This window comes from Ruditapes philippinarum, unplaced genomic scaffold (genome assembly GCF_026571515.1).
Source record: "Ruditapes philippinarum isolate M1 unplaced genomic scaffold, ASM2657151v2 ctg73_1_1_1_1, whole genome shotgun sequence".
Lineage (NCBI taxonomy): Eukaryota > Metazoa > Mollusca > Bivalvia > Venerida > Veneridae > Ruditapes > Ruditapes philippinarum.
In genome coordinates this window covers 312,535-338,796 of record NW_026857427.1, presented here as the reverse complement: position 1 = coordinate 338,796, position 26,262 = coordinate 312,535, and the positions used below count along the sequence as shown (strand labels likewise).

At 29.8% G+C, this 26,262-nt stretch overlaps 1 protein-coding gene across 5 annotated transcripts in view; it reads right to left on the bottom strand.

The window, feature by feature from the left end:
- Positions 1 to 26,262, bottom strand: part of LOC132749717 (ADP-ribosylation factor 1-like) — a 47,125-nt gene that overhangs the window by 4,227 nt on the left and 16,636 nt on the right. The window contains exon 1 of one of the 5 annotated variants that reach the window (XM_060739597.1): positions 26,027 to 26,151. The exons of 1 other annotated variant lie outside the window; for it this stretch is intronic. In XM_060739597.1, coding sequence (XP_060595580.1) covers positions 26,027 to 26,084 — 58 coding nt within the window. In that variant the 5' untranslated portion in view covers positions 26,085 to 26,151. Of the gene's footprint in view, positions 1 to 5,203; positions 5,775 to 8,142; positions 8,359 to 18,775; positions 19,089 to 26,026; positions 26,152 to 26,262 lie in introns of those variants that run through there. 3 more of the 5 variants (XM_060739595.1, XM_060739594.1, XM_060739593.1) reach the window with 3 other exon arrangements.

Here is a 26,262-nt window from a genome sequence, read left to right as displayed (position 1 = left end):
GTATATAGAGACGATAGCTTCGAGATACTAACCCCTAGCAGATCGTGACATATGTTTAAATGTAACTTATAAGTACAGTGTTCAGTTGTCCCTTTTCTTTTCACACTAAATTCCATTTCCAACTTGTTTGCTTTCTATAATTGTATAAAATTTCTTAAAATATTGCATGTAAACAAACTAAATATCCGCTGATTAACATTATGTATAATTTGTACTCCCTAATCCCTTGTCCGAAAGTCAGTGCAAGTGATAGAGTGGTGATTAGGTAAAATCTATTTTTAGAACAGTGTTACCTTCAGATCGAAGGCTATTATACAACATTACAATTATTTGCATCTCATCAGCCGCTATACCTGTTGCCAACCATTAACAAGCTATCTGCAATCTGTTACTAATAATAGATTTTATAACGATAACGCACAACCGGTAGTCACGTGTTTCAGGGAGAATTTGTTTATAATTAGATAAAATAATGAAATATAACAGGTCTCATAAAATATAAACAACCAAATAATTTAAAAGTGTCATTTCAAATATCATTTATGATTTATATATCATAAAATAGCAACGCTTGAAACATGGAAAAAAAGTTAAAGTATCCCTAAATTTAATGACTGATCCTTAGGGATACATTATTGATTCATTTTATGAATATTGTAATGTTGCTTTTTTAGATGTCAATATGTGTATATTTCATTTCATTGAGCTTAGTTATCATATGTTTGATTGTTTTTAGATTACTGAAAATGAGTGTGGTCTTTAATGGTTCAGTAATTGATTTGCTTTTATCTTCAGATTTTAAGGGCTTCTCCTACCATAGGTATAATATTAAACTGTTACAAATATAGTCGCCGGTTTCTACCGGCGACTAATGAAATATATAGTCTCCAAAACAGTATGTGCAGAAACATGCAATTCGTTCCTTTTTTAGAATGTTGAAATACTTCTCCAGTTTCTGTAGTCAAAACTAGAATGAATGCAACTGTAAGTCAATCATCTTTTTAATAGCTATACCACAGAGTTTCATAAAGGTATCAGAAATTACAAACGTGATAATCACTTAAGTATCTCCAATTTTCAATTTCAATCAATTTTCACTTTGAACGATTGACGTGCATTGCTGCGAAAGATATCATCGCTACACCGAAGTTTGTTATTGTCGTTAATATTGAACATACGAAGACTCCGTATGAAAAACGAACAACAAAAAACATTAACTCAAAAACGAGCAAAATTTGGTGTATTGACGTATTTTCGTGAAGAACACATTCATAGAATGCAGTCAGTTTCGGGTAATGATAAAAATATTGAGTTATCAATCTGTGGTTTTTGTTAGAAGATGTGCTAATGTAATTACCTTCATTGCTAACCAATTACTATTCTACCTGTATTACATGTCATACATATTATTACGCAATTTACATGATTCACATAACTACAAGATGTGAAAGATCTTGCCATGGTTTCTAAGACATTCTAAGTATGTTTTGGCACTTGTAGTGATTTGTAATAGGGACATTGCCTTTGATTTGTTGCTTGTAATGTTTATTGAAAATCTATTTTAACGCCTCCGAAATACATAACAAATTATCAGATAAGAAATGTATTCCATCGATAACCACACATGTATAAACAGAAACATGCTAACACGTTATTTGTATCAGAATATGTTCTGCAAAAGCTATTTACAAATTTACAAAACATTAATATGATTATATTCTAAACTGTTTAAACTGATTTTCCTTTGAACTGACAAATATAGTTGCTACAAAGAGAAAAAAGAACAACTGAAGCATGAAACTTTAAAGTATTTGCTTTGTCGACTCTATAACGACTGAGCAATAAAAGTATCTGTTATGTGTTAAAGGCAATTTAAGTTAAAAGCTTTCCTGTAAACGTAGGCGTTGTGATTGAATTCTGCTGCTCTTTGCATGTAGGCGTAGACAAATGTGACATTGTAGATTAACGACATACGCACACGCATTTGATGAAGGACAAAGATAGTTTCGATTCCCAAACGTAAAACAAACATCGTATTTTCTCAAAATAAAGAGAGAAAAAAATTGTTTTTAGAAATATAAATTTAGTTCCACCTTGTGAAATACATTTGACGAGGTCAAAACATTTTAATTGTAACATTTATACTCCATTTGTTCTATAATTTGTATGGTTATTAAAGTATATATTTTATTTTAGAAACTGATAATAATTTGTGTTTCTTATTGGATAATATTTAAGTGGAGAAGTCATGCCACCCTTTGTCTAATATGATATCATTTTATTGAAAGGATTCAACAAAGATAAAAGTATAAAGTTAGAAATGAACCTACATGAATATCATATTCTTTTTTGATCACAAGCTAAAACAAGAACTGTTTTCATTAAATATGAAACAAGTATGTGCACGGCCTTGATAGACCGTTTTTACGGAGTCGTAACAGCGGCTAGTGCATGTGGTAAAAAGAGTAACTTATAATTGCGAAATTTGGCACTTGACCCAATGAAACTTAGCAAATCATACAAAAACAATGTAAATTTGTTTTGAAATATTAAATTGTGTCATTCTTATAAACAATTTTCAATAGAACTCCTTACTCGATCGCTTTATTTTGTGATTACGCATAACAAAGTAAGATATCAGCTACTAGTATATGCCTTGACTACCATTTGAAAGACCATGTACTGTGCTCTCCAAATTTGTGCAGAAATACATTTTACCGAGTAGTGTCTGCTTTTAGAAGTGTGTCACAAAGAAGAAAACAGTATAAAAAAATTGTGAATTGTAACGAAGGATGCTTTAAAAGAAACTTAACAAGAAACAAAACTTCTGTAAACAATAAGATGCATTGATAAGTAGTCCGTGTTATCAATATATTTCAATCTGTATTAAAGACATGTGTTTTCATTACAAATCAAGTTGTTGCAAATACAGTATAATAATGTTAATATCTTATAATGATTTCTTTTGTTTTTAAACCAAGAATACATATTTTAGAATTCCATGCATTGTCTGTCATAAAGTTGTGTGAATCACATTTTGTTTCAGGTAATGAAAATAACAAGGGTTATTTACCCGTGATTAATGGTTCAGGTGGTAAATGCAATCATCTCGTGGTGTAAGCTACTGCCAAATTTACCTGTCATGCATGTCACTAACATTCTACATTCATAGTTAACCAGTTACCTACTGAATATTTTGTAATGGATTTGGTTCATTCAAAGTTTGAAGAAATTCAGAGGCCAGATGCTCAAACAATACAATTTTATCCAACTCGTTCAATTTGTTAATGAACCTACATCCATTCAATATCCGCTATATTATGGTTGGGGTAAAGTTATTGAAGCTATTACAAGACTTTAAAATCAGAAAATCTATTAACGATAAAATATGCTTGAGAATACTCATCACTATAAAATGTTCTTGAACTAACTAAAGGGTATCTGCCGACTAGAAAAAGAAATCCTATGGACTAGAAAGGAAGTAAAAGTATAATTATGACACAATTTTTCACCATACACACATTTTGCTAATATTTTGAAGTATTAAGGAGTGAGAGGTCATTTAGAGGGAAAAAAATAAATAAAATTAAAAAAAAATACTTAAAAGCTTTGAAACCATTATTTTAAGTACATTTCAAAATAATTATTTTTTGTAAATGTAAAACGTTAACATTCTTTAAAGCAATTATTAAAATAAGATATTTAGAGTTCCAAGCAATATTTTCTGCATCGTGTTCTATTTCAATTAGGACGAATTACAAGAATTCTAATTCTTGCCATCCTTATTTAATTGCCAGTCATTGACTAACATTTATAGAAACTATTGTACACTTTTAATGGTACATTTGCCTGACTATTTATACCTATAGATCAAACATGAGAATTCCAGGTGTTTAAACCCAAGCTATTGCACATTTCCCTACAAAATGATAATTATCAAATTTAGGCTTAAAGGCTTTTGATTGTTCTAGAAATACAATTGTCTAATATTTGTGTATAGCCAAATACATCGAAAGCAAAAAACGTAACAATAAAAATTGAGAGCATGCAAATTTTGTCATAAAAGCTTTGAAACAATTACTTTATGTACATTTTAAAATAATTATTTTTATGTAAATGCTAAAACGATTATTAAAGTAATTATCAAAGGAGATATAAAGAGTTCTAAGCAGTATTTTCAGTATCGTGTACTATTTCAATGTAACAAAATTACAACAATTCTAATTCTTGCCATCCTGGTTTAATTGTCAGTTATTGGAAACTATTGCAACCTTTTAATGATTTGCATGTTTGCCCGACTATTTATACTTGTAGATCAAACATGAGAATTCCAGGTGTTTAAACCCAAGCTATTGCACATTACAAAATTATAATTATCAAGCTAGAAATACAAATATCTACTGTTCTCTGTGTAAAGCCAAATACTTCCAAAGCAAAAACCGTTCCAATAAAATTTGAGAGCATGCAAATTGTTCTGAGCCAACGTTTACATTGGCATCTTCAAAGAATACTTGCTGCATGGAATTTACAAGATTTGTAGATTGTTTCCTATGATAAATAGTACAGTGTTAATTCAATTATCTTCACTCTCAGCCACTTTCTGATATACCTGTCAAAATTGTCATATTTTATCTATAATCAGTATACCTATGTTTACACCAGACTATGGCTGCAGGCAATGTTCCTTTAGAAAGGTATGCGTAATGCCCAACACCTGTGATTAACTACAATTACGTAACATTTGACTCATTGTTTTAAAGTTAAACGTAGTTTTACAAACAATTGTAATGATGTCATTTCACAGTTTACTTTTTATCTTCAATTTACATAAGCATTTGTACATATTTATTCATTCATAGCATATGGAACTAGGTACATTTCAGGAAACAAGTTAGTTTCTTGTCATACACGATTCCTATTACTATCGATCCTAATTTACCGCTAATTTGTAAAGATCACCTCCAATTAGTCCAGTAAGATTCCCACACAATCGAGTTGAAAAAGTCTGTAGATACACATTATTTCTTTTTTATTTATATTATTCTTGCAGGTATATACCTTGACGGGACTTAATACAAATTTGAATATCATGTTTATTTTTAAAAAAAATATAAAAGATTTCAATGAAAACTTTTATATATAATAAATCAAATCTCCTAGAATTCTTTGTTATTTGTATAAAAACTACATAAAGTAAACCTACCTAAGAGCAATATCCTGACGTCTTTATGTTTGAATATTTTTGTCCAAAACTGTCCCATTATTTTGGAATATCACAAAACAAGTTCAAAACATATCACATTAAATAACAAAATATAATATTTACAACTCCTTAAACTATATATAATATCACATCTCTTTATTTGCCATTATAATCTTATCAAAATGTCTTGAATGAAATCAATTGTTTTCACTTTGACAGTACTTGATTTTTTTACACAAAAATTCTTTTCCGAGAATGGTAGTTCCAAATCCGTTTGGAACATATCAAAACAATCAAAAATGAATTTGATTAAAAGCCACTTTTACATATTCAAAAAAACACAAAGTTGTTTAAAAGTAAAATCGTCTTGTCTAAAGCCAGTATGTTTTCATGCAATGACGTATACTCTATAAATGCATGAACACTATTCTTTCGCCTACATGCATTCTGATAGAACAAAAAACACAAGTTCGCGTGAGAGCAGCCACTATGAATTCACAATTAGCAATACATATTTTCTCATTGTATGTGAGTTCTCGTAACTAGATAACTAGTTCATCTTTCTGTTCCAGTCTGAGCTAGAATAATTCTGTTATACATTGTTTCCATCACACTGATATCTTAATAAAGCTATTTCATTTCAGGAGGCAGATAAACTCTGCAACTTAACATGAAGATACATTAAATCTAACATTACATTATCGGAAAATCAGTTCCTAATTGAGTCACCTGTAATTGAATTAATCCAATAAATCGATTACTTTGATAAATTGTTGATTTACAGCGGACTTATTCCGCAGAACCTGTAGTTCACACTGTTGAATTGTTAGCCAAATGTAGGTGTGAAAGAGTCTAGATTTTGAATGTTTTTGAAAATTAATCATCAAATTCAGACCTTTCTGAATGTGCCAATTTAAAGTGCTCGTTTTTTTTTGTTTGATAGATTGTTTTTTCTTTGTGTTTTTGATTTGTTTTTTTTGTTTTGTCCTTACTAATCACAATTCATGTTTTAAAATGTTATACAATTGTTTTAGACTTTGCAGAAAAAAGCGGCATTGTTTTATTCACGGCCGTTCACTAAAAAACTGTTACATGTTTAACGTAAGAAACATTTGGCAAATCAAATATTCATTGTTTAACAGCGGATTATGTTGTTTTAGGTCTATGGAATTCTTATCCATGCTCTAAAAATATATACAATCAGCCAAACATGTGTTCATTAAACATTAACGACATCACTTTAACATGTGTTTCAATTTAAAACCTAGAACCATTAGTCTTTACAGATTCAATTAATAATCTTTTGTATAAATATTTGTAAATAATTGGCAAAAAAGTTGTACAAACTTCATTTGAAATGCTTCATGATTAAATTTTTAAATGATAAGGAAAATGTAATTTAGAACAAAAACAAGATGGTTGTTATGAAATAAAAAGTTTCTAGAGGCAACATGGAAAGTTACAACAAACAAAAAATATTGTTTGAAATATTAAATTTTCAAAAATGATATTGTGAGAAAATAGCGGTATTTCATGAAATCAAAGCTGCATTTAAAAATACATTTCTAAATAATCATGCTGTCTCAAAATCATGTGAAAGAACTTTAATACCAACTGCTCTTAAAACTTCCATTTTGAAACCAACATTTCAAGCCAATGTATTTTGCATTCCCCTTAACGGTATCGCTTTGCGTATCATTAATTGTTTGTTAGTGAAATCACAATTTGGAAAATGATTTTATGCCATTTAGAACGAGATTCTTTCCCATATACAAATGTTTTCTTAATCAAATTTATTAAAATTAATAGTGCTTTTTTTTAGATTTTAAACACATCTTATTGTCACTTACATGTTAAATGAATGTTTGTGAAACTGTTTTACTAAAATATGTGAATATATGCTTAAGTATAACTCATAGCAAAATATTTTGATTCGCTAAAAGTTTACCACCTGTGCACTTCTTATCTACTTTTGTGTGGTTTGGAAATACGAGATAAAACTAAACTTTTGATTTTACAAAAAAATATGACAGTGAAAGAAAGTATTCTGCAGCAGAGCTTGTAACATGCAGTAAACACGAAAATAAAGTTTCTCAGATATGTGTTGCAGGTTTGTAGATTATTTCTAATGATTAGCAGAAGTTACTTTCTCGCTTAGCCACTTTCTGATTACCTGTCAAATTTTGTCATATCTACCTACAATCAATATACTGGTGTTAACACTGCTTCAGGCAGCGTTCCTCTAGAATGGTTTTTGTTAATCACCTGGCACTTGTGGTTAACGTTTGACTCATTGTTTTGTTTCATTTTTGTCAAGTTACTAACGTTATTACCAAAATACTTATATCTTTCAACTGAAAGACTAGACTGATATTTGACCCACTGTTCTGGTCTATTTCTAACTTGGTTAGATTTAATATAATAAAACAACAAAATGTGCATATACAAAATTTCAATTGAAATCCTTCATTTAATATAATAATTTAAAAAAGGTGCATATTCAAACTTTACAGATTGCAACGAAGAAAGACTGGATTAGGAAACAAATAATAAAAAACATCAATTCCTCTTTAATAAGGAATAATTTTATTTTATAATGATTCTATATTGTTTCACTCTACTTTATGGTTTAAAAGACAAAAATGAACATTTTGAAAAATTCTTCGTATGAAAGAGCAACAACGTATCGACTTTGTAACATATGACTCTTATTTTCTAGGACCACTAGAATCTCTCAATAAGATCTCCAATCATTACTTTTTTTAAAATCTTACTCTAAAATACAGCAAGATGATGTTATATACAAGTTTGAAATATATGTTCTTCTATAATTGTAGTATTCTAAAAAGAAGAACGTGATTTAAGATACTTTTTCCATTAAATCTCAATATTTTGTTGTTATTTTTTTCTTTTCTACGAAAATTCTAAAAAGAACATACCTAAGAGTAATATTCTGACATCTTTGTGTTTAAATACTTTCGTCCAGAACTGACCCATTTTTTCCGAATTATCCCAATATACACTTCTGGTATTTACAATGTGTCACAAGAAAATCCATATAGTTATAACTGCTATAGCAACATTTGATGTCACATCTCTATTCTTACTTTAATTTTATCCGAATTACTTAATTTTTAATTGAAATTATCAAAATGTTTTAATTTTACACGTAGACATTCGAATAGAAAAATACACTTCATGAGTACAAAATGACCCCAGGTTTCATACTATAATGTCCCGAAAATAATATTTTCAATTACAAATTACACATAACTGAACTACTTAAAAGTAAAATCCATGTTTAACGGTTTCTTCAAATTTATGCTAAAGTATTTGAGTCAAATCTGGTAGACCAGAGCAAGCATGTTTTCACGCGATAATATTCATTTCATCACTTCATGTTTGGCGCACATGCATTTAGAAGAAAGCAAAAAACAAATACGCGCGAGAGCAGCCGCTGTGAAATCACAATTTACGATACATATTTCCTCATTGTATGCGAGTAAATAGGAACCTAGTTTCTTTATTTTTCCTGTTTGAGCTAGAATTATACTGTTAATCATTCATTGTTTTCACCATAATAAACAGTTTTAGCCGTTTTATTTTAAACAGGCAGACAAACCCTATTACTAAACATAAATATTCATTCAATCTAAAATACATTTGAACGGAAAAGCAATTTCTAATTGATTTACCTTGGCAATTTGATTTATCCAATAAATCGATTACAGATCAAAGGTGGATTTGAAGGTGACTAATAATTCTACAGCATCTGCTCTGTTTCCGATAATCATTTCATGGAAAAGCACGAAAAAGGGCTAGATTCAGATATGTTTGTGAAGGAATTTATGGTTTAGATATCGACTCATGGGGATGGGGGAGCGGTGATGTCGATTTCATTTTTTTTTGCAACAGCAGGTGTTAAATGGTGTTTTGCATCTCTTAAATTATCTTAAAATTTGTTGAGTCTGTAATTATAGTATCGTTATTATTTCTTGTCTTTCGGGAACGTTGGTTCAAGAGTTCCAGTACTTATTATTGTCAAGCATTAAAAAACTACTAAATCTGGCTCTATTAGACGTGTAAGCTTTTTCACCATTTACTCTTATAAGCAAACGTAATCAAATTGTCTGCAAACTTTTATTTGAATTTCATTTCCTTTTCCTTTGAGGGATAATATATGCAGAAATTGATATATAAAATTATTACATTGGGTGAGCATTTTCAATTCTATGTAAACTTTTCAAACTTTGAACTTATATTTATGCATTTGAAAATTCCATAAAATATATCAGAGTAAACTCGTTTTCTAAACGTAAGTTTATGTTGGCATTCACTATCATAAAAGTAGTTAATCACAAATCATCTAACAAAAATTGACGTCAGAAGTTTATTTCCGTTCATGTCCTTCGTATTATAATCTCGCAAAATAACAATGTGTACTACTTCACATTCCGACAAGAAAGTTCGAATCAATTATATTTGATTTTTAAAACTATATTACCAAACTAGAGAACACTCGAATAATTCCAAAACATTTTTTACAACTATGATATCAAATTAGATAACACTCGAATAGTTCCAGAGCAATGTTATTGAATTGTATCATATTGTAACGAATAAATTCATGCAATGAAAAAGTTATTTCTCGACTTGAAGACTATCCTTTGCATTGAAATATTCCTATTGATTTTCCTATTGTTAAAAGCGATATTTAGATATACAATCACTATATTTGAATCCATTAATGGTTTTCACAGTCAGCAATGAAATAAATCGTTGCATTGATTTTAAGAGTTGTATTTCTTCTTTTGTCATTGTAATGACGTCATTTAAAAGCTAAAGCGCAATATTTGTGTATTCTAGAGAAAATGTCCTAGCCTGTATGGAACACTAACATTATCATTCATTTCTTTATATTCCATAGCAATAGCTCAAAATGATCATAAGGTGGAACAAACTTCGTTAAAAATGGACAATATATCATAATTATCTATGATTAACATAATTGTTTAAATCAAGACTTTTCGTTATCATAGAAGAAAGAGAAAACATTTCCGTATGTTATTATTAGCTTTGCCCTATTGTACAGAGAAATGTAGTCATATGTATAAATATTAAAGTGACATTATGCCTATCTAAGTGTAAATTGTGAGTTCAAAATAACCTCACATTTTGTCATAATTATGTTGAATTGTATATTTTACTATGCAAAATTATCAATACTCCGAGTGACGCACAGACATTTCTATAAATATCGTTCGAAAGGTGTCGGCAACATTCAGTTTTTAAAAAGTGTGGAGCAGTTTTGTTTTGTTATGTAAGTTGTTTGCTGTGGCTACTCTAGACTTTGTATAAAGTTATTTAAGTTGTACTACCCAAGTTCGCTACAGTTTTCATATAGATGTATAAGCAGAATAAAAACTCGTTCATACAATTTGTTCTAACGTTGTATGGTCTTAGAATACGATAACGAAAACATTTAAAGTAAAAAAATGCGTCTGTCGTTTTCTTGATTAGAACGGGTACTCATCCTCATTTGAAGGGCATGCAACTCTGCTATATCATGGCCGCCTCCCTAACCCCCTCCCTCTGTATTATTTTTACCTTTTAATATTTCTCTTACCATGCAAGGCTTAAAAAAGAGTTTGATTCTGCCTGAATGTTTGTGAGAAAGTCTGACTCTTTAATTTAAAAGATATTGTATGTATACATGTAAGAAATAGTTGGCAAGCCAGACTCAATGTTTTTGCAACGTATTAAGAAAATATTCCATGCTTAGACCAATAAAGATTCATGATTTGCAGGAGTATAAAATCAGGCAAGCGTATGTTCATTGCACATTTACGTCATTTCTAACATGTGTTTTAGTTCAAAAGAAAGCACACTTAATCTCTATGGATTCAAATCACAACAATTATTATAAATAAATGTAAAATCCAAATCCAATTTGCCATCAGACATGTCATTTATAATTCTTTTTCAGTGAAAGTGAACACTATGAAAAATTCAATTTGGAAGAAAAAAAATAGTTGTTTAAAAACCTAAGATTTTAGAAGGCGATTTAATAGTGCAGTTCTTAAAATAGCTTATTCCGTAGTTCGTTAAAGTAAATCTATCTTTCAAAATGCAATTTAAAGCATATTTGGTAATGTCACTTTTGAATGTTTCTTGGTACAACATTTATTAAATTTGCTGAGACATTAACGTTTTTCAAAGCAACGTTTATATTTGAATGCTTGATAAGTGACCTTTACTTATCCATAGGGACATTTGAACAGACTCATGATATAAACATGGCAACTATTTAACGAGAAATCTAGGATATAAATGACATGCCTGAGATGTAAAATTGCCAATATATTTTACATGCGTTTTTGTTTTTACCACCTGAAAAACATCAACGACAGACACGCTTTCTTTACCTGGACATATGTGATTTTCACCTTTCTATAACGTACTTATAAAACTAAGTCAAGCGTTTCTAAAAAGAAAAACGGCATGAGTCTTAAATGAATAATTACGTTTCGGCATGCGGGGAACCTATGAAAATCAGTCGCACAGCAATATAAAATAATTGTGAATGACCGGATATTGCAATTTCAATCAAAATTAATTTTAGTACAAAAATTATTAAACTGAGACTCGCATATTAATATAATTTTGTACAACTCGTTCAGTAAATTCAGTATTGAACCAACACTCATTCAATATTATCTATCTATGTACTGATATTGAAATATAGAGACGTTTATAAAACAATATGATCCAGCAACACACCAATTATGAATATCCTTGATTCGTTACGTTTGAAAATCCTTGTCCAAGCTTGACTCATCATATCCTTTAGTTGCAAGTAAACAGTATAATAAAAAGAATTGCGTAAAATAGAATACTAAAAAATAACATAATGAAGAAAAGTGTTTACTTCCATAATATAACTTTTGAAATGATGTATTAAAACCTTACTTTGCATGTTCAATCTTTCCTCGGGGGGGGGGGGGGGAATCTTTGTGCATAATAAGATGCTATGCTACTGTTTTGAAAAGTACATTAATCTTGGTAACTAAATTTTGCATTTCAAAAGGGAGGATTAAGTCATCAATCAAATGACATTTTAATAAATGTGTTTATATGAATATCTATCTATCTAAAAGTAAGAAAATTAAATAAAATCCGATTTTTGTCAAAATCTTAATAAATACGCTGTCGTTTTTTGCGTGTGTTTTTTTTTTCTTAAATAATGAGACCCAGTCTGACGTTAAACTATTTCCTATTTCCATAAATGGAAATCGTCGTATTGATTTGTCTCAGTGGATATTAAATGGTCAAAATGGTTAAGTGGTTAAAATAACATAGTACTACTGTTTGAGAAAAGGTAAACTTTAACTGGATGAATATTTTTACACCGTTGTCTAGAGAAATGTTTCATGTCTATCAGCTATTTTACTAGAAATAAAACATTGGATTTGCCTGTTCTGTTACCTCTGGTCTGCATAAGAGAATCATTAGATTATGATACTATAATCTTTTGCTATAGATTTGCTTAGGAGAATCCTTAGACTTTAAAATTGGAAATTATTTTCTTTTTGTTTGGACTCTGTTTTTATTTTAACTCAGTAATTTTTACCGAGGTAATGTACAATAATCATTTTAGTTTTGGTCATAAATCGCGTTGAAAATGCAAACTGTGCTTCTGTTGCTGCTATGAATGAATACTGTTTTACAGAACCAGCTGATGAATTAAACTTTTTGATGAATTAATGAGTCAATGTCAATTGATGGGGGGGGGGGGGGTGTGACTTCCTCATATTTCAAATTTGAAACAAAATTTTAAATATTTAGCACACTCCTGTGTAACCATATATATATTTTCAGAAATATCAAGTGATTAAACATTTCACGGTGTAATCATTTCTGACAAAGGTCTATAATTGCATTGATTCTTGTTACTTTACGTTGCCAACATTTCCTGAAATCAGCATTTCTCATTAATTCAGCTTATCTATTCATGACAGTGTAGGAAAAGTAAATTGTATAACAACACTGGCGACATTGATATTCTATAATGTAGACAACTAACAGAACAGTAGCATGTCAAATAAACTTTTTGTAATGCAATTTGTTATTTATTAAGATTGCAAATGAAAACGTTTTAAAAATACAATTATTTAAACATAAAGTACATGTCGACACGGCCGATTAGTTAAATGGTTAACGAGCCGCCTGGGTTCTTAGAATATGATAACGGGAATTTAAAAAAAAGAGAAATGTTTTATCAATTTTAATCTGAATTTGTGTCATCCTCATTTGAATGGCAGTTAACTTTGAAATAGTCTGCCCCCTTCCCAATACCCCTCCCTCTTTATTTTTAACTTATAATATTTCTGTTACCATGCAAGGCTTTTAGGGCACACGCCTTTTTTTACTTGGGGACCATATGCCGCTTTTCATGGAATGGCACAGAAGTGTCACATTGAAGGTTCCATGATAACCGCCGTATGAACACATCTGCGGATGTTTTTAAATTCAAAATTTTACTATTTCACGTTCAAATGTTGAATTCTGCTTAAGCCGGTGCTAGGGGGCGTGGACGGTAACTTGCACTTTCCAGTACCGTCCATGAACAGGCTCAATCAAACCGAGCCTGCAACATTTTCAATTTTGCCGTGTTGGGCTTTCTTTAGGGATTCTGTATTTATCTATTTTAAAAAAAGAGTTTGATTCTGCCTGAATGTTTGTGAGAAAATCTGACTCTTTAATTTAAGAGATATTGTATGTATACATGTAAGAAATAGTTGGCAAGCCAGACTCAATGTTTTTGCAACGTATTTAGAATATTCCATGCTTAGGCGAATAAAGATTCATGATTTGCAGGAGTATAAAATCAGGCAAGCGTATGTTCATTGCACATTTACGTCATTTCCAACACATGTTTCAGTTCAAAAGAAAGCACATTTAATCTCTATGGATTCAAATCACAACAATTATTATAAATAAATGTAAAATCCAAATCCAAATTGCCAACAGGCATGCCATTATTAACTCTGAGTGAAAGCGAACAGTATGAAATACAATTAAGCAGAAGAAAATGTTGTTTAAAAGCTAAAGGAGTCAAAAGGCGATTGCGATTTAATAGTGCAGTTCTTTAAATAGCTTATTCCATAGTAAAGCTGGTTTTGAAAATGTAATTTAAAGTTTATTTGGTTATGTCTCTCCGAATGTTTCTTAGTGCAACATTTATCAAATTCGTTTAGACATTACTGTTTTTTTTAAAGTAACGTATATATTAGAATGCTTGATAAGTGATCATTACTTATCCAAAGGATACTTGTACAGAATCATTATGTGAACATGGCAACTATTTAACTAGAAATCTATGATATAAATGACATGCCTGAGATGTAAAATTGCCAATATATTTTACATGCGTTTTTGCATTCGCCACCTGAAAAACATCAACCACAGACACGCTTTTTTACCTGGACAGATGTGATTTTCACATTTCTATAACGGACTTATAAAACTAAGTCAAGCGTTTCTTAAAAGAAAAACAGCATAATTCTTAAATGAATTATTACTTTTCGGCATGTGCGAACCTATGCTATAAAAATCAATCGCACAGCAACATAAAATACACAATATTAGAAGTATATATACGGATATATTCATTTAAGTGTTCAATGTCAATCAAAATTAAAATTCATTCTACAAATGATGATAAATACTCTACAGAAATTATTTTATTGATCTTGCAAAACAGTAAATTATTAAGAAAGAGTAGATTTTTAAGTGAAATAATTGTATATGTTAGCATTTTGTTTTATGTTAAACCTTCAACTTAACAACTGGTTATTAAATTCTATTGAATGTCACCTTTTTGCAGGTTAATTTTTTAACCATTTAGATAAAGGAAAAATGCAACATTTTTACGGACATTTTTATCTTTTTTAAACATACAATCATACATTTTTTAATGTTTTTTTAAAGTAAAGCAATTTGTCAGGAATGATAATGATTATACATTGTTTCAACTTTTGCAACAAGATACAGTATTCTGTAACATAATGGAAGACGTAGTAGGTACCCTCGAGTTTGATATTCCAGTCTGTTTTGGCAGACGGCGTAAGTTCCTTATACGTGTATAACTAAATTTATTGAACACTTTTTATGTTCGGCAGAGGCTCGCATATTAATATATTTTTGTGCAACTCATTCCGTAAATTCAGTTTTGAACATACACACATTCAATATAATCTATGATTGTGCAAATTTAATAAACTGATATTGAAATATAGAGACGTTTATAAAACAATATGATCTAGTAACATACCAATCATTAATATCATTGATTCTTTACGTTTGAAAATCCTTGTCCAGACCTGACCTGACCCATCCTATCCTTTAGTTGCAAGTAACCGGTATGATTTAAAGAATTGCGTAAAACAGAATATTAAAAAAAATAATGAAGAAAGGTGTTACTTTCTTAATATTTTACTTTTGAAATGATGTATTGAAACCTTACTTTGCATGTTAAATCTTTCCTAAGGGAGGCTTTGTAATGTCAAATGAAAGTGTTCACTAAACAACATGAATTTACGTTTACAAATATTCCAGGATCTTTAAATTTATTCATAAGAAGTTGCTATGCTACTGTTTTAAAAAGTGCATTCATCTAAGTAAAATAATTTTGCAATTCAAACAGGGGGATTAAGGCATCGATCAAATAACATTTTGATAATGTGTTTCTTTGGATTTTCCTTTGAGACTGTTAATATACCTATCATAATAGGGACTCAATGAGGTATTATGACATGTAGGAACTGGAAATAATTTTTCGAGATTAATGTTCCATTTGATGTTGGTATAGACCAATAATATGTGATTATTCGCTCTTTCAGTTTTTCAGAATAATTATATTAATTGTTGAAAATGACCCAAAATTACAAAAGTTTTTCGCTTAACTGGATTGAATATTTTAAAAATACGATTTTCAATTAATTTCTGAGTATATTTCTCAAATATCTATTTTGCATTATTTTGTTTTAAATGTCCAGGCTGATCTATGATAGAAATTCATGCATGATTATTTAGGCTTTTGGACCTCAGTGGAGTTACTTTAAAATGGGATATGCACATATCCCAGGAAAATTTGTTAATCTATTGTAATCAAACTTGTAAAATCTCATAATTAGTTGTAATCTTTCAATGTTACAATTACCTTTATAGCTTACAACATAATTCGTTCTGCTTTGAAAAAAATCAATAGATTTCATTCTTATCACCACATTTTAAATTGATGTATAATTACATAAAACCTGAGAATATGATAACAATGAAAGCTGGCCATGCAATATCGAGTTGTATTGACTTTGTTTTGTGAATCTTCTAAATCTATAATATATATTTTTTCAGCATAGTCAGCATTTACGTACATCAAAGTCTCAATAAATATTCAATCCTGTTGATACAAGTTTTCTTTTCCAAAATGCTTGGAATCGCCGTTCAGCCATGAATATAGAAATGATATTTCATTTCTTGCCTAATACCTTTATTGTATGTGGTCAACACATAAAACCAACATAAATACTTGGTTTACTCGTCCATTCCATTCCGTTGCTAAGCTAGATTCTCAGATATTTTTTGTTCTGGGTTAGAATCTGGGAGATATTACACATAAAAAATATCACAATAACTAAACGCGTAGTACAATTAGTTGGACTACATGCGCTACTTAATAAGTGCATCAATCGGCAAAAATAATTAGCAACTTACGTCAGTTACTCATGTTTTGATTCATGCAATTAACAAACTGCTTTGCGAAGTTTTTTTAAACGGACTATAACCGACCTGCTTTATTATAGGTATTATGCAATAAAACTGTCATACTATTAAATTCGCCCGGAAATGAGCATTTAATAAGCTTTTGTCTTTAAGTGCAAGTTTTGGAAAGAAAACAAAATATACTGTTATTAAGACTACATACTCTTACCAGAAATGACATGTAGCAAAACATATTGCAATTTGCTGTGTTTTCCCTGCAAGAGCCTAAAGATTGGTACTGATTTCGTACAGTTGCACGAATAACCCGACAAACATGGCAGTTGGGTGAATCCTATTTGAAGTTTTTTTGACGTCCATTTTGTTATAATGTGATATTAAACTATTAGCTTTGATTGACGGTGTCAATGTAGAAATATTCAAATCGTGTTAATTGAATGAATATATCGCTGTCTAGGAACGGCGAAAATTAGTATCTTAGTATTAGTATTAGTGAGAAAATTACAATTGTTGTCAGATTATACCATATTATATATTGGGGGTTAATACGCTGCCGTCTTTCCCCTCTTAAATAATGAGACACAGTCTGACGATAAAATATTTCCTATTTCCATAAATGGAAATCGTGGTTTTGATTTGTCTCATTAGATTTTTAGGTTAAAATAACATAGTACTACTGTTTGAGAAAAGGTGAACTTAAACTGGATGAATATTTTTATGACCTTCTTGAATTGCAAAATTAAGTTACCAAGATTACTGTACTTTTCAAAACAGTAGCATAGCAACTTATTATGAACTAAATAGGACACGGGTACCTCCACACTCCACTGTTTTGCACGGTTTTGTCTAGAGATATGTTTCATGTCTATCCTTTTTTACTAGAAATAAAACATTGGATTTGCCTGTTTTGTTACTACTGGTCTGAATAGGGGACTCATTATAATACTATAATATGCTAAATGATTGGGTATTATATCATTTTTTGAACTCTGATTTTATTTTATCTCAGTTAGTTTTACGACATACTGTGCAATAACCATTTTAGTTTAACATACACCGCGCATATAGTTCGTTCAGTATGGCCATACCAAGTGCTCATATTTTTAGTAATTTGATAATAAACTGTTTAAATTACTTTTGCACAGTTCCCAATTCAAAGCACTACTTGTCCATTATATAATTTGAAAGTGCAATTTCTGTCCCTGCCGCTGAAATGAATGAATATGGTTTTATAGAACATGCTGATGAATTAAACTCATTGATGATTTGTAAGGCATAAATAATGGGTTATTTGATGGGGGAAACTTGCTAAAATTTCAAATTTGAAATGTTTATCACACTCCTGTGTAACCATATATAAATAAATATTTAGAAATATCAAGGGATTACGCATTTCATAGTGTAATCAGTTCTGAAAAAAGGTCTATAATTACATTGACTCCTGTTACTTTACGTTGCAAATGTTTCCTGAGGTCAGCATTTCTCATTAATTCAGCTAATATATTCATGACAGTGTAGGAAAAATAAATTATATAACAACATTTGAGACATTGATTTTCTACCATGGAGACAACTAACAGAACAGTAGCATATAAAATAAACTTTTTTGTAATGCAGTTAATTATTACGATTGCAATTGTGTTTAAAAACAGTACAATGCGACCCGTCCGATTGGTTAAAGGGTTTGACTATCCGTGAATAACTAGGTCTAAAATAAAACTATATTGCTGTTATGTAGACAGATGATTAATATTTAAAATAATGAAATGTTTATTGAGTAAATAAGTATACCTAGGAGTAATATCCTGACGTCTTTATGTTTGAAAATTTTCGTCCAAAACTGACCCATTATTCCTGTATATCACATTGCACTTTTAAGACACTTGACATATCATAATCCACATATTATTGTCATCAAGAGTAATCACCGTACATTTAGTATTGTCAAGTTGTCCTGATATTATATTACATATTTTCCAAACAAAACTATTCTACAGAACATCGGAAAGTCCTAAGCATACTTGTGCAAAAATTCCTGAATAAAATCTTATAAATCACTTCAATTATAGTATGGTTATTACCAAAAGAATGTGTAAGAAATATTTAGTTTTTCCTATTACAGTTATCACGTTATGTCAATTCACATGAAACATGCATATTTTGCTTAAATCAAAATCCACGTTTACATATTTCTACAAATGCTGACGTAATGCACAAATAGTTTTCAAGGCTGAAGCGAGCATGTTTCCACTAGATAAAGTATGTTATATATCAATGAATGTTTCCTCTTTGCCAACATGCATTCGAAGCAGAAAATCAACTACGCTAAGAGAAACCAATGTGTGTAACAATTGCCAATACATATTTTCCCCCAAGAGTCTGTAACAAATGAAATTAAGTCCAAATGATTTTTCTGTCTGTATAGCAATTATTTTTTATCATACAATGGCTGCTGCCGTTCAAATAGATTCATTCATTTGAACATGGCTTTAACCGCTTCGCCTATCTGAAGAGCTGAAATAACTTGAAAGTTTTTATTAATGAAATAGCATTGATCCTCACTGATGTGCGAATTGATTGATCTAATGAATCAATTACTTTGATCATAGGTTAAAACAGAATGTAATTAGTTCTTATGGGATCTGTTTATGTTCTCAAATGAAACAGTTTATGTCCTTAAATGCAACAAAGTGATGAATCGTGTAAAATAAGCCTCTAAATGCTGACGTAAGGCATAAATAGTTTTCAAGGCTGAAGTGTTGTTATATTTTTCTGGTCCTTCGGGATCATTGATTTCAGCACTTAACGTGTTGAAAATTGAGTGGAGCTCAATCCGATGCTATCGGGGCGTGAGGAATGTGCACTTTTTCATTATTCCTCTGTACATATTCAATCAAACCGAGTCTGTAATTTTCATGTAATTTTTTGTATGATAAATGTTTCCTAGAAACAGCCTTTTACAAGATGTTTTTTAACAGAATATACAGTCCAATAATGTTGAAGTATAATTCATGAAATTGTAACCAATATTTCAAAAACAAAACAAATGCAATCTAATTTCAAATGACATGCCTGTTGCCATGCTATAAAACAAAAAGGTTTTGGTTTTCATCTTTTTTATACATTCATACAAAAATATACGGTCACATTATTTTAAATTTGTGATTTTGTCTGTTGAATTATTTGTCTCTGTCTCAAAATGTCGTAAAACAAGTAGTTTGTAAAATATATAATTGAACACAGTTACGACAATATGTCAGGTTATTTTTTATTTTTACCTGTTCACTGGACATTTAAACCTGGATGGGCATATTGTCACTTTCAATACCCTAATTTCCTCTGTTAAACTTTATAATCAGTAAAATTATGATTTAATTTCCTTATTGAATAGTAAATTGATGAGGTCTAGCCAATGAGCTATCTTATTTTAATCGAATTTGAATATCGAACAATATGTGAGCATTATCACCAATAATCTTCCGAATATTTGTGCGTGTTAAGTCACTTAGTCACTAAATTATTTTAAAATTCTGTTTTTGCAATTTACGTTTACGTATTCTAATGAAAAAAGTTTCCTCCCATCAATTTGTTTTAATATCAACTTTGCATATGTATAAAAAAATACAAATATAACACTTATCAACTACAACATTTCTTATCATAAACTGTCACAAAATTACTTTTCAGATTTTCAAAATAAAGATATAATTGCCGTACAAAATGCATTTCTTCAAATATTTACAGACATGTTTAGTTATTTCCATTACCTTTTTTTACAATAGTAAAGGTAGAATACTCCCGGTACATTACTTCTAAATTGAAGAGTATTTAAAGTAAAGCTGGAATTACTGTCAACTGCACTGTGACTGAGGGTCTTTGGTTTAAAACTCAGGAGGGCCATTATTTTTTCTTTCTTTTCTTTAAACATTATGATTGTATCCCTCAGATTCTTTTTAGAAAGAAAAGAGTGTTGCAATGTAATTATATAATTAGTATATGTACTTATTGGCTAAAAAAGGTTAAATTTGTTAACAAATGTTGTACATATATTTTCAAATTCTATAAGTTTTGATAAACAAGAAGACAGCTCGTGTTTTGTTACTCTTTGGCATTTTCAAAATTCATATAAGAGAATATTTTATGATATTTCCACATCATGCGATTAAATTATATTTGCAAAAAAGTGTTTAATTTATTTTCTCGAAAAAGCGTCAATGTGTTATGTTAGCATGAGCAAAATCGCTTTGAATAAATAAATGAAAGTTTGGTTAATACCTACTTATATTCACATTAACTCAAGATATATGACTGGAAATAAAACATGCGCAGCAACTTATTTACCACAATGGCCTTGAAATAAAAACAAGTGGATAAAATAATTAATCAAAACAAGGAACTTTTCAAGGAAAGCAGGTGTTTAATCACGTTCAATTTTTTTCTTTTAAAAACCCTAAATTTGTCTACAAATAGCATATTTCAAATATTGATAATACAACGTTGGCACGCAATTATGTCCATTGATTGTCCACTGTAGTTGCGTTTAGCTACATGTTTTTCAGATTCTATGTGCGTTATATTATATCAAAAATAAACATATATAATGAATATCTAGTCATGGCATAATGTTGTTTAATCTTTATATCAAAGTTCTTTGAATATTTTTTTGGGTCCGTACAAACATGAAATACATTATGAAGTAAGAGATCAAATAAATGAGCCATGCACCTGTAAGAGTAAAAATGTGTATGTTTTTGAAGGTGTGCACTTGTAACTTCTCTTTCCTTTCCTTCTCATTTAAGATCATTATCTCTGTTTATTTTCAAATGAGTCATGAAGGTTTCTGGCAAAATGCTTGCATGGTTTACTCATAAAATATAAATGCCGAACTATTTTTCATTTTTATTGCATAAATAAGCTGATCTGTTATATATCACTCTCTTGATTGTTATTCTACTAAAGATAAATTGTGTTTAACATAAATGCAATAAGCAAGGTTATAGTTCAGTTTCATAAAACCCACATGCAAGTCAAAACGTATCTCAGAAGTGTTTTTTCCCAATTAGGGACCTTATTAGGATTTCTCGGATTGCCAATCCTTTTTGACGTCTTTTTCAGACAATAACTTGATGTCAAAGTACAATGTCATCTTTAATCATTACCCGCACAATTGTATTTTAGTATCCTAGATAAAATATTGTAACGTGGTAAAAGGACAACTGTGTGTAGCACTGAAATAAAATATATCTCACTAGCTATTACCATTAGTGTAAATATTTCTAGTAAGTGAGCATCAACACTCATTGTTGCATCCATAGTCCTACTTTACATATTATCAAACATCGTGTTCTCTGATATTTGAAGATTAATTTTTAAATGTGTTCCAAATAGCATCTGTATTAGTTTAACAGTTTAAAGACATACGAGAAATAAAGTTCCTATCATATTTTGTAGATACAAAGATGGTCTCAGATGTTTTAAGCGCAAATGTTTCGTTATGTATCAAAAATAGCATCAGTATCAATTTAACAGCTGCAAAAACTTTACCAAATAGTGGATTTAAGGCAACATTTTATGTCAAAAAGAATAAAAAAACTGATATAATATTGAAGAATATTTGTAACAATTAACTGGATTTTGTTTCAATGGAGACATCTTAAGTGATTATTAGATTCTAATTAAATAAAGAGTGAAATATACCAAAAAATAGCATTCTATTCCCAGATCGACTCGAGCATTTCTGAGCCATGGGAATATTTAAAAGAGACAATAAAGCAATATACATTGATGCAGATTTATCTCCGTTGACATTGAAATTTGTTCATGCCCAATCAAATATTATCTCTGAATTTAAAATTGCCTTTTGCTGCATTCAACTGAAATCTCTTTCATCTGCATGTTGAAATTCACTCTGACAGATAGTCTTTGGATGCAGAGGACCATGTAATTGACGGTATATTGTTATGAACTATCACATTAAATATAACACAAAAATCGTTTTAACGCTACATATAATAATATATCTAAGTGAACCAAAACTTATTAGACCAACTTTTTGCTACTTCTTATTGTCACCCTTGTAAAAAGACAATTTTGTCCTGCAACATCGCTTGTGCCCTTTCAGTTATATTATATTTATTAAAGTACCGATTTGTGTATTGTATTTTTACCTAGAAAAAATGCTTTACTTTAAAACCGTAATTGTGATTGTGACAGGAGGTATTTGCGCGTCTATGGACATTTAAGTACATTGGTTTATAATAGAATATCTGTACTACCATACATAATTATGGTGTGAATTTCAAAACAAACCACGAAATAATTTTATACTGATGTTGTTGGTAAGTGTTGAATACATGCATAACATTTCTATTCTTTGTTTGTTTGTTGTTGTTTTTTTTTGTTATTGTGTTGTTTTGTTGTTGTTGTTTTGTGTGGTTTTTTTTAGAACAGATATTTTCTGTTTTATCAATATTTGAAAAACTATGAAAAATATGTTCACTGTAGACCAATCCACTTTAATCTTAGTAGTAGCATTCACCCCTCAACCGCTATTTTAGAAAAAAGGGCAATCCTTTACTATGATGCCAATACGTCAATATGATAAGCTGACTAATGCATCTTTGTGGAACATGTTGTATCTCTAGCATGTCTGCGACAAAATTAAATGCAAATAATGCTGTTATCTACTATGTCAGCGATAACCTACAATAAATTTGTACATACAATGTCTAAACGACATTATATTATGCAAGCCTTTTATTGATTGTTATTGATGTACACTTATTGTCAGGCGACCGAATGTTCAATGTTTAACACAAGCTTTTAGTATGAATATTTTAGAATAATTTTATATAGTGTGCATTCCACCTTTTGTATTCCATGTCACATGAAAGTGAATATCACATAGAATATGTTTGAATAGCTATTCAAAATATCAAGGAACTACAAAAATGTGTTGTGAATATTTTATTCCATGTCAACGATCGTAGAATCAAATATGAAACAGTTAATTCTATAAAACGCGATAAAACTACAAAGACATTTATAAAATCGAATTACTATAAAACAGCAAATTGATACAACAATAAAGCAACAAAAGACAATATAGAAACCTGGTACATTGGCAGATAATCAGAAACAATGACAACAACAAAAAACTACATGTGTCAGTTACATACTCGTTTTTATTGAGTCTGTTCTGGGAAAATGGAAACATGCAATATCCCTCACGCACCCTAGCACTTAGGCAGTAGCATATCTTAACACTAAATATGATTATCCCGAAGGTCCAGAAAAATATAACAAAACTGAAGTAAAGTACGGGGCAACTTAATACTTTACGTTGACGATATCATTAATATGACAACATCAAAACTGTATACTTATGTACCACGATAAATAAATGCAAAGCCATATTTACCATGATAAAATACAACATCTTTATATTTAAATAATAATCGTTATGAATGTAAGTGAACAAATGGCACAACATTTTCCAAACAACCAACTGTGAAAATGCAATCCTTGATTAATAGCGAGATTGATAGGGATTAATTGGTCACTTCTTACACTTATATCAAATTCTATATTGCCTACATTGACTTGTGAGCCGAATAGTTATGAAGAACAATGATGTAATCATAACATCGATTTAAATGTAGTTTATAAAAACATGCCTCATAGGTAATTGTGGCAATACATTTTACATGTGTTTATGAGCATCTACGACTTGAAATCATTAACCGCAGAATAACAGCAGGCAAGCATTCATTATCTGAACAAATGTGCATTTCCTACTTCTAGAACGTACTTAGTGTGACTAAAGATGTAAATGGTTTATTTCTCAAATGAATTATTAAATTTCGGGAAACTATTTAATGCGTATCAGCTGCGCAGCAGCATATAATAAACAAAAAGGAGGAAGAATTGTTAAAATACGACCATACTGTTTGGTGTCCAATTTCTTCAGAATTAAAAATAAATGCCTCTAATGATATATAATGCGTACAAATTATTTCAAATAATGAATAATAAGGGAAGTTAAAAACGTTTTTGTTTCATGACATTGTTCAATTGTACGTGAAATGTTCAATTAAATCAATAAGTTATAAAAAGTTAGTTAACGTTAGCAATAATTTAAGAAAAGTTACACTGTAATCCGACACTTTGATTTGCCATATAGTGAAAGAAATTCAACTTTGTATTGAAACTTTGAAAACGACGACTTTTGAATTATATAAACGAGTAAGAAACATTATGTGAGCACTATAAACGGGTAAAATTATTTTTTTGCAATTTGAATATATTATAGACTTCGGTGAATTTAATTACGATATTTAACGATATCCGCTATGCGCCCACGGATTTATATAAATCCGTGATGCGCCTCATTATCAAAACTGTCTTACATGAATGATGTTAACAAACAAATTCCTAAGAAACAATGTTTTGGCACAGTTAATAATTACTCATGTGTTAGCACGAGCGTAGGTGATGAAATATGGAAATGACAAAATAGCATCATAAACTATGAACATATTTTCTATTAACACAGGCATTTCTTACAGCTTCCATAAAAATATATCGTTCACTAATGCAAAAAGGTTAAAATAGTATTAAATCAAACTATAAATTATTTGTATTATTTTAGTATCTAGTTTACATCAGCTCCTATAAATTTTCTTTGTTTTTTTTTCTTCGTATATACAGATAATATTAAATGAAGTAAAGACAATGTAAGAGCAATGTAAACTCGATGCCGGTAATATTATTTTATTTAATTAGAATTATTTTGGTTCAATAAGTTTTTGATAGTACAAAGTTATACTGATACAAATAAGGATCGGCTATGTCATTAAAACGGCTGATTGAATCGAAGTTGAGAAAAAAATATGCTTTAAATTTTGCTCTATAGATTATACAATTCTTTATCACGTGTAGCAAAAAGCAGCTAAAAGTCACAATTAAGCATTATTTATATCATGATATGTGAAAATTAATAAACTTGTATAAGTATAGAAAGTAAACTTCATAGAAACATACCAATGAGCAATATCCTTGATTCTTTACGTTTAAAAATCTTTGTCCAAACTTGACCCATTTTACCCTGTAGTCAGAGATAAAATGATATATTTGAAATCATTGCATAAGATAAAAATTAAATTGAGCAATGTGGTTTCACTTCCTTGCTATTTCATTTTTGAATGGCTTATTGAAATAATTCAATACATGCTCATCTTCATCAGTAGGTTTTGTAACCTCAATTGAAAGTATTCACT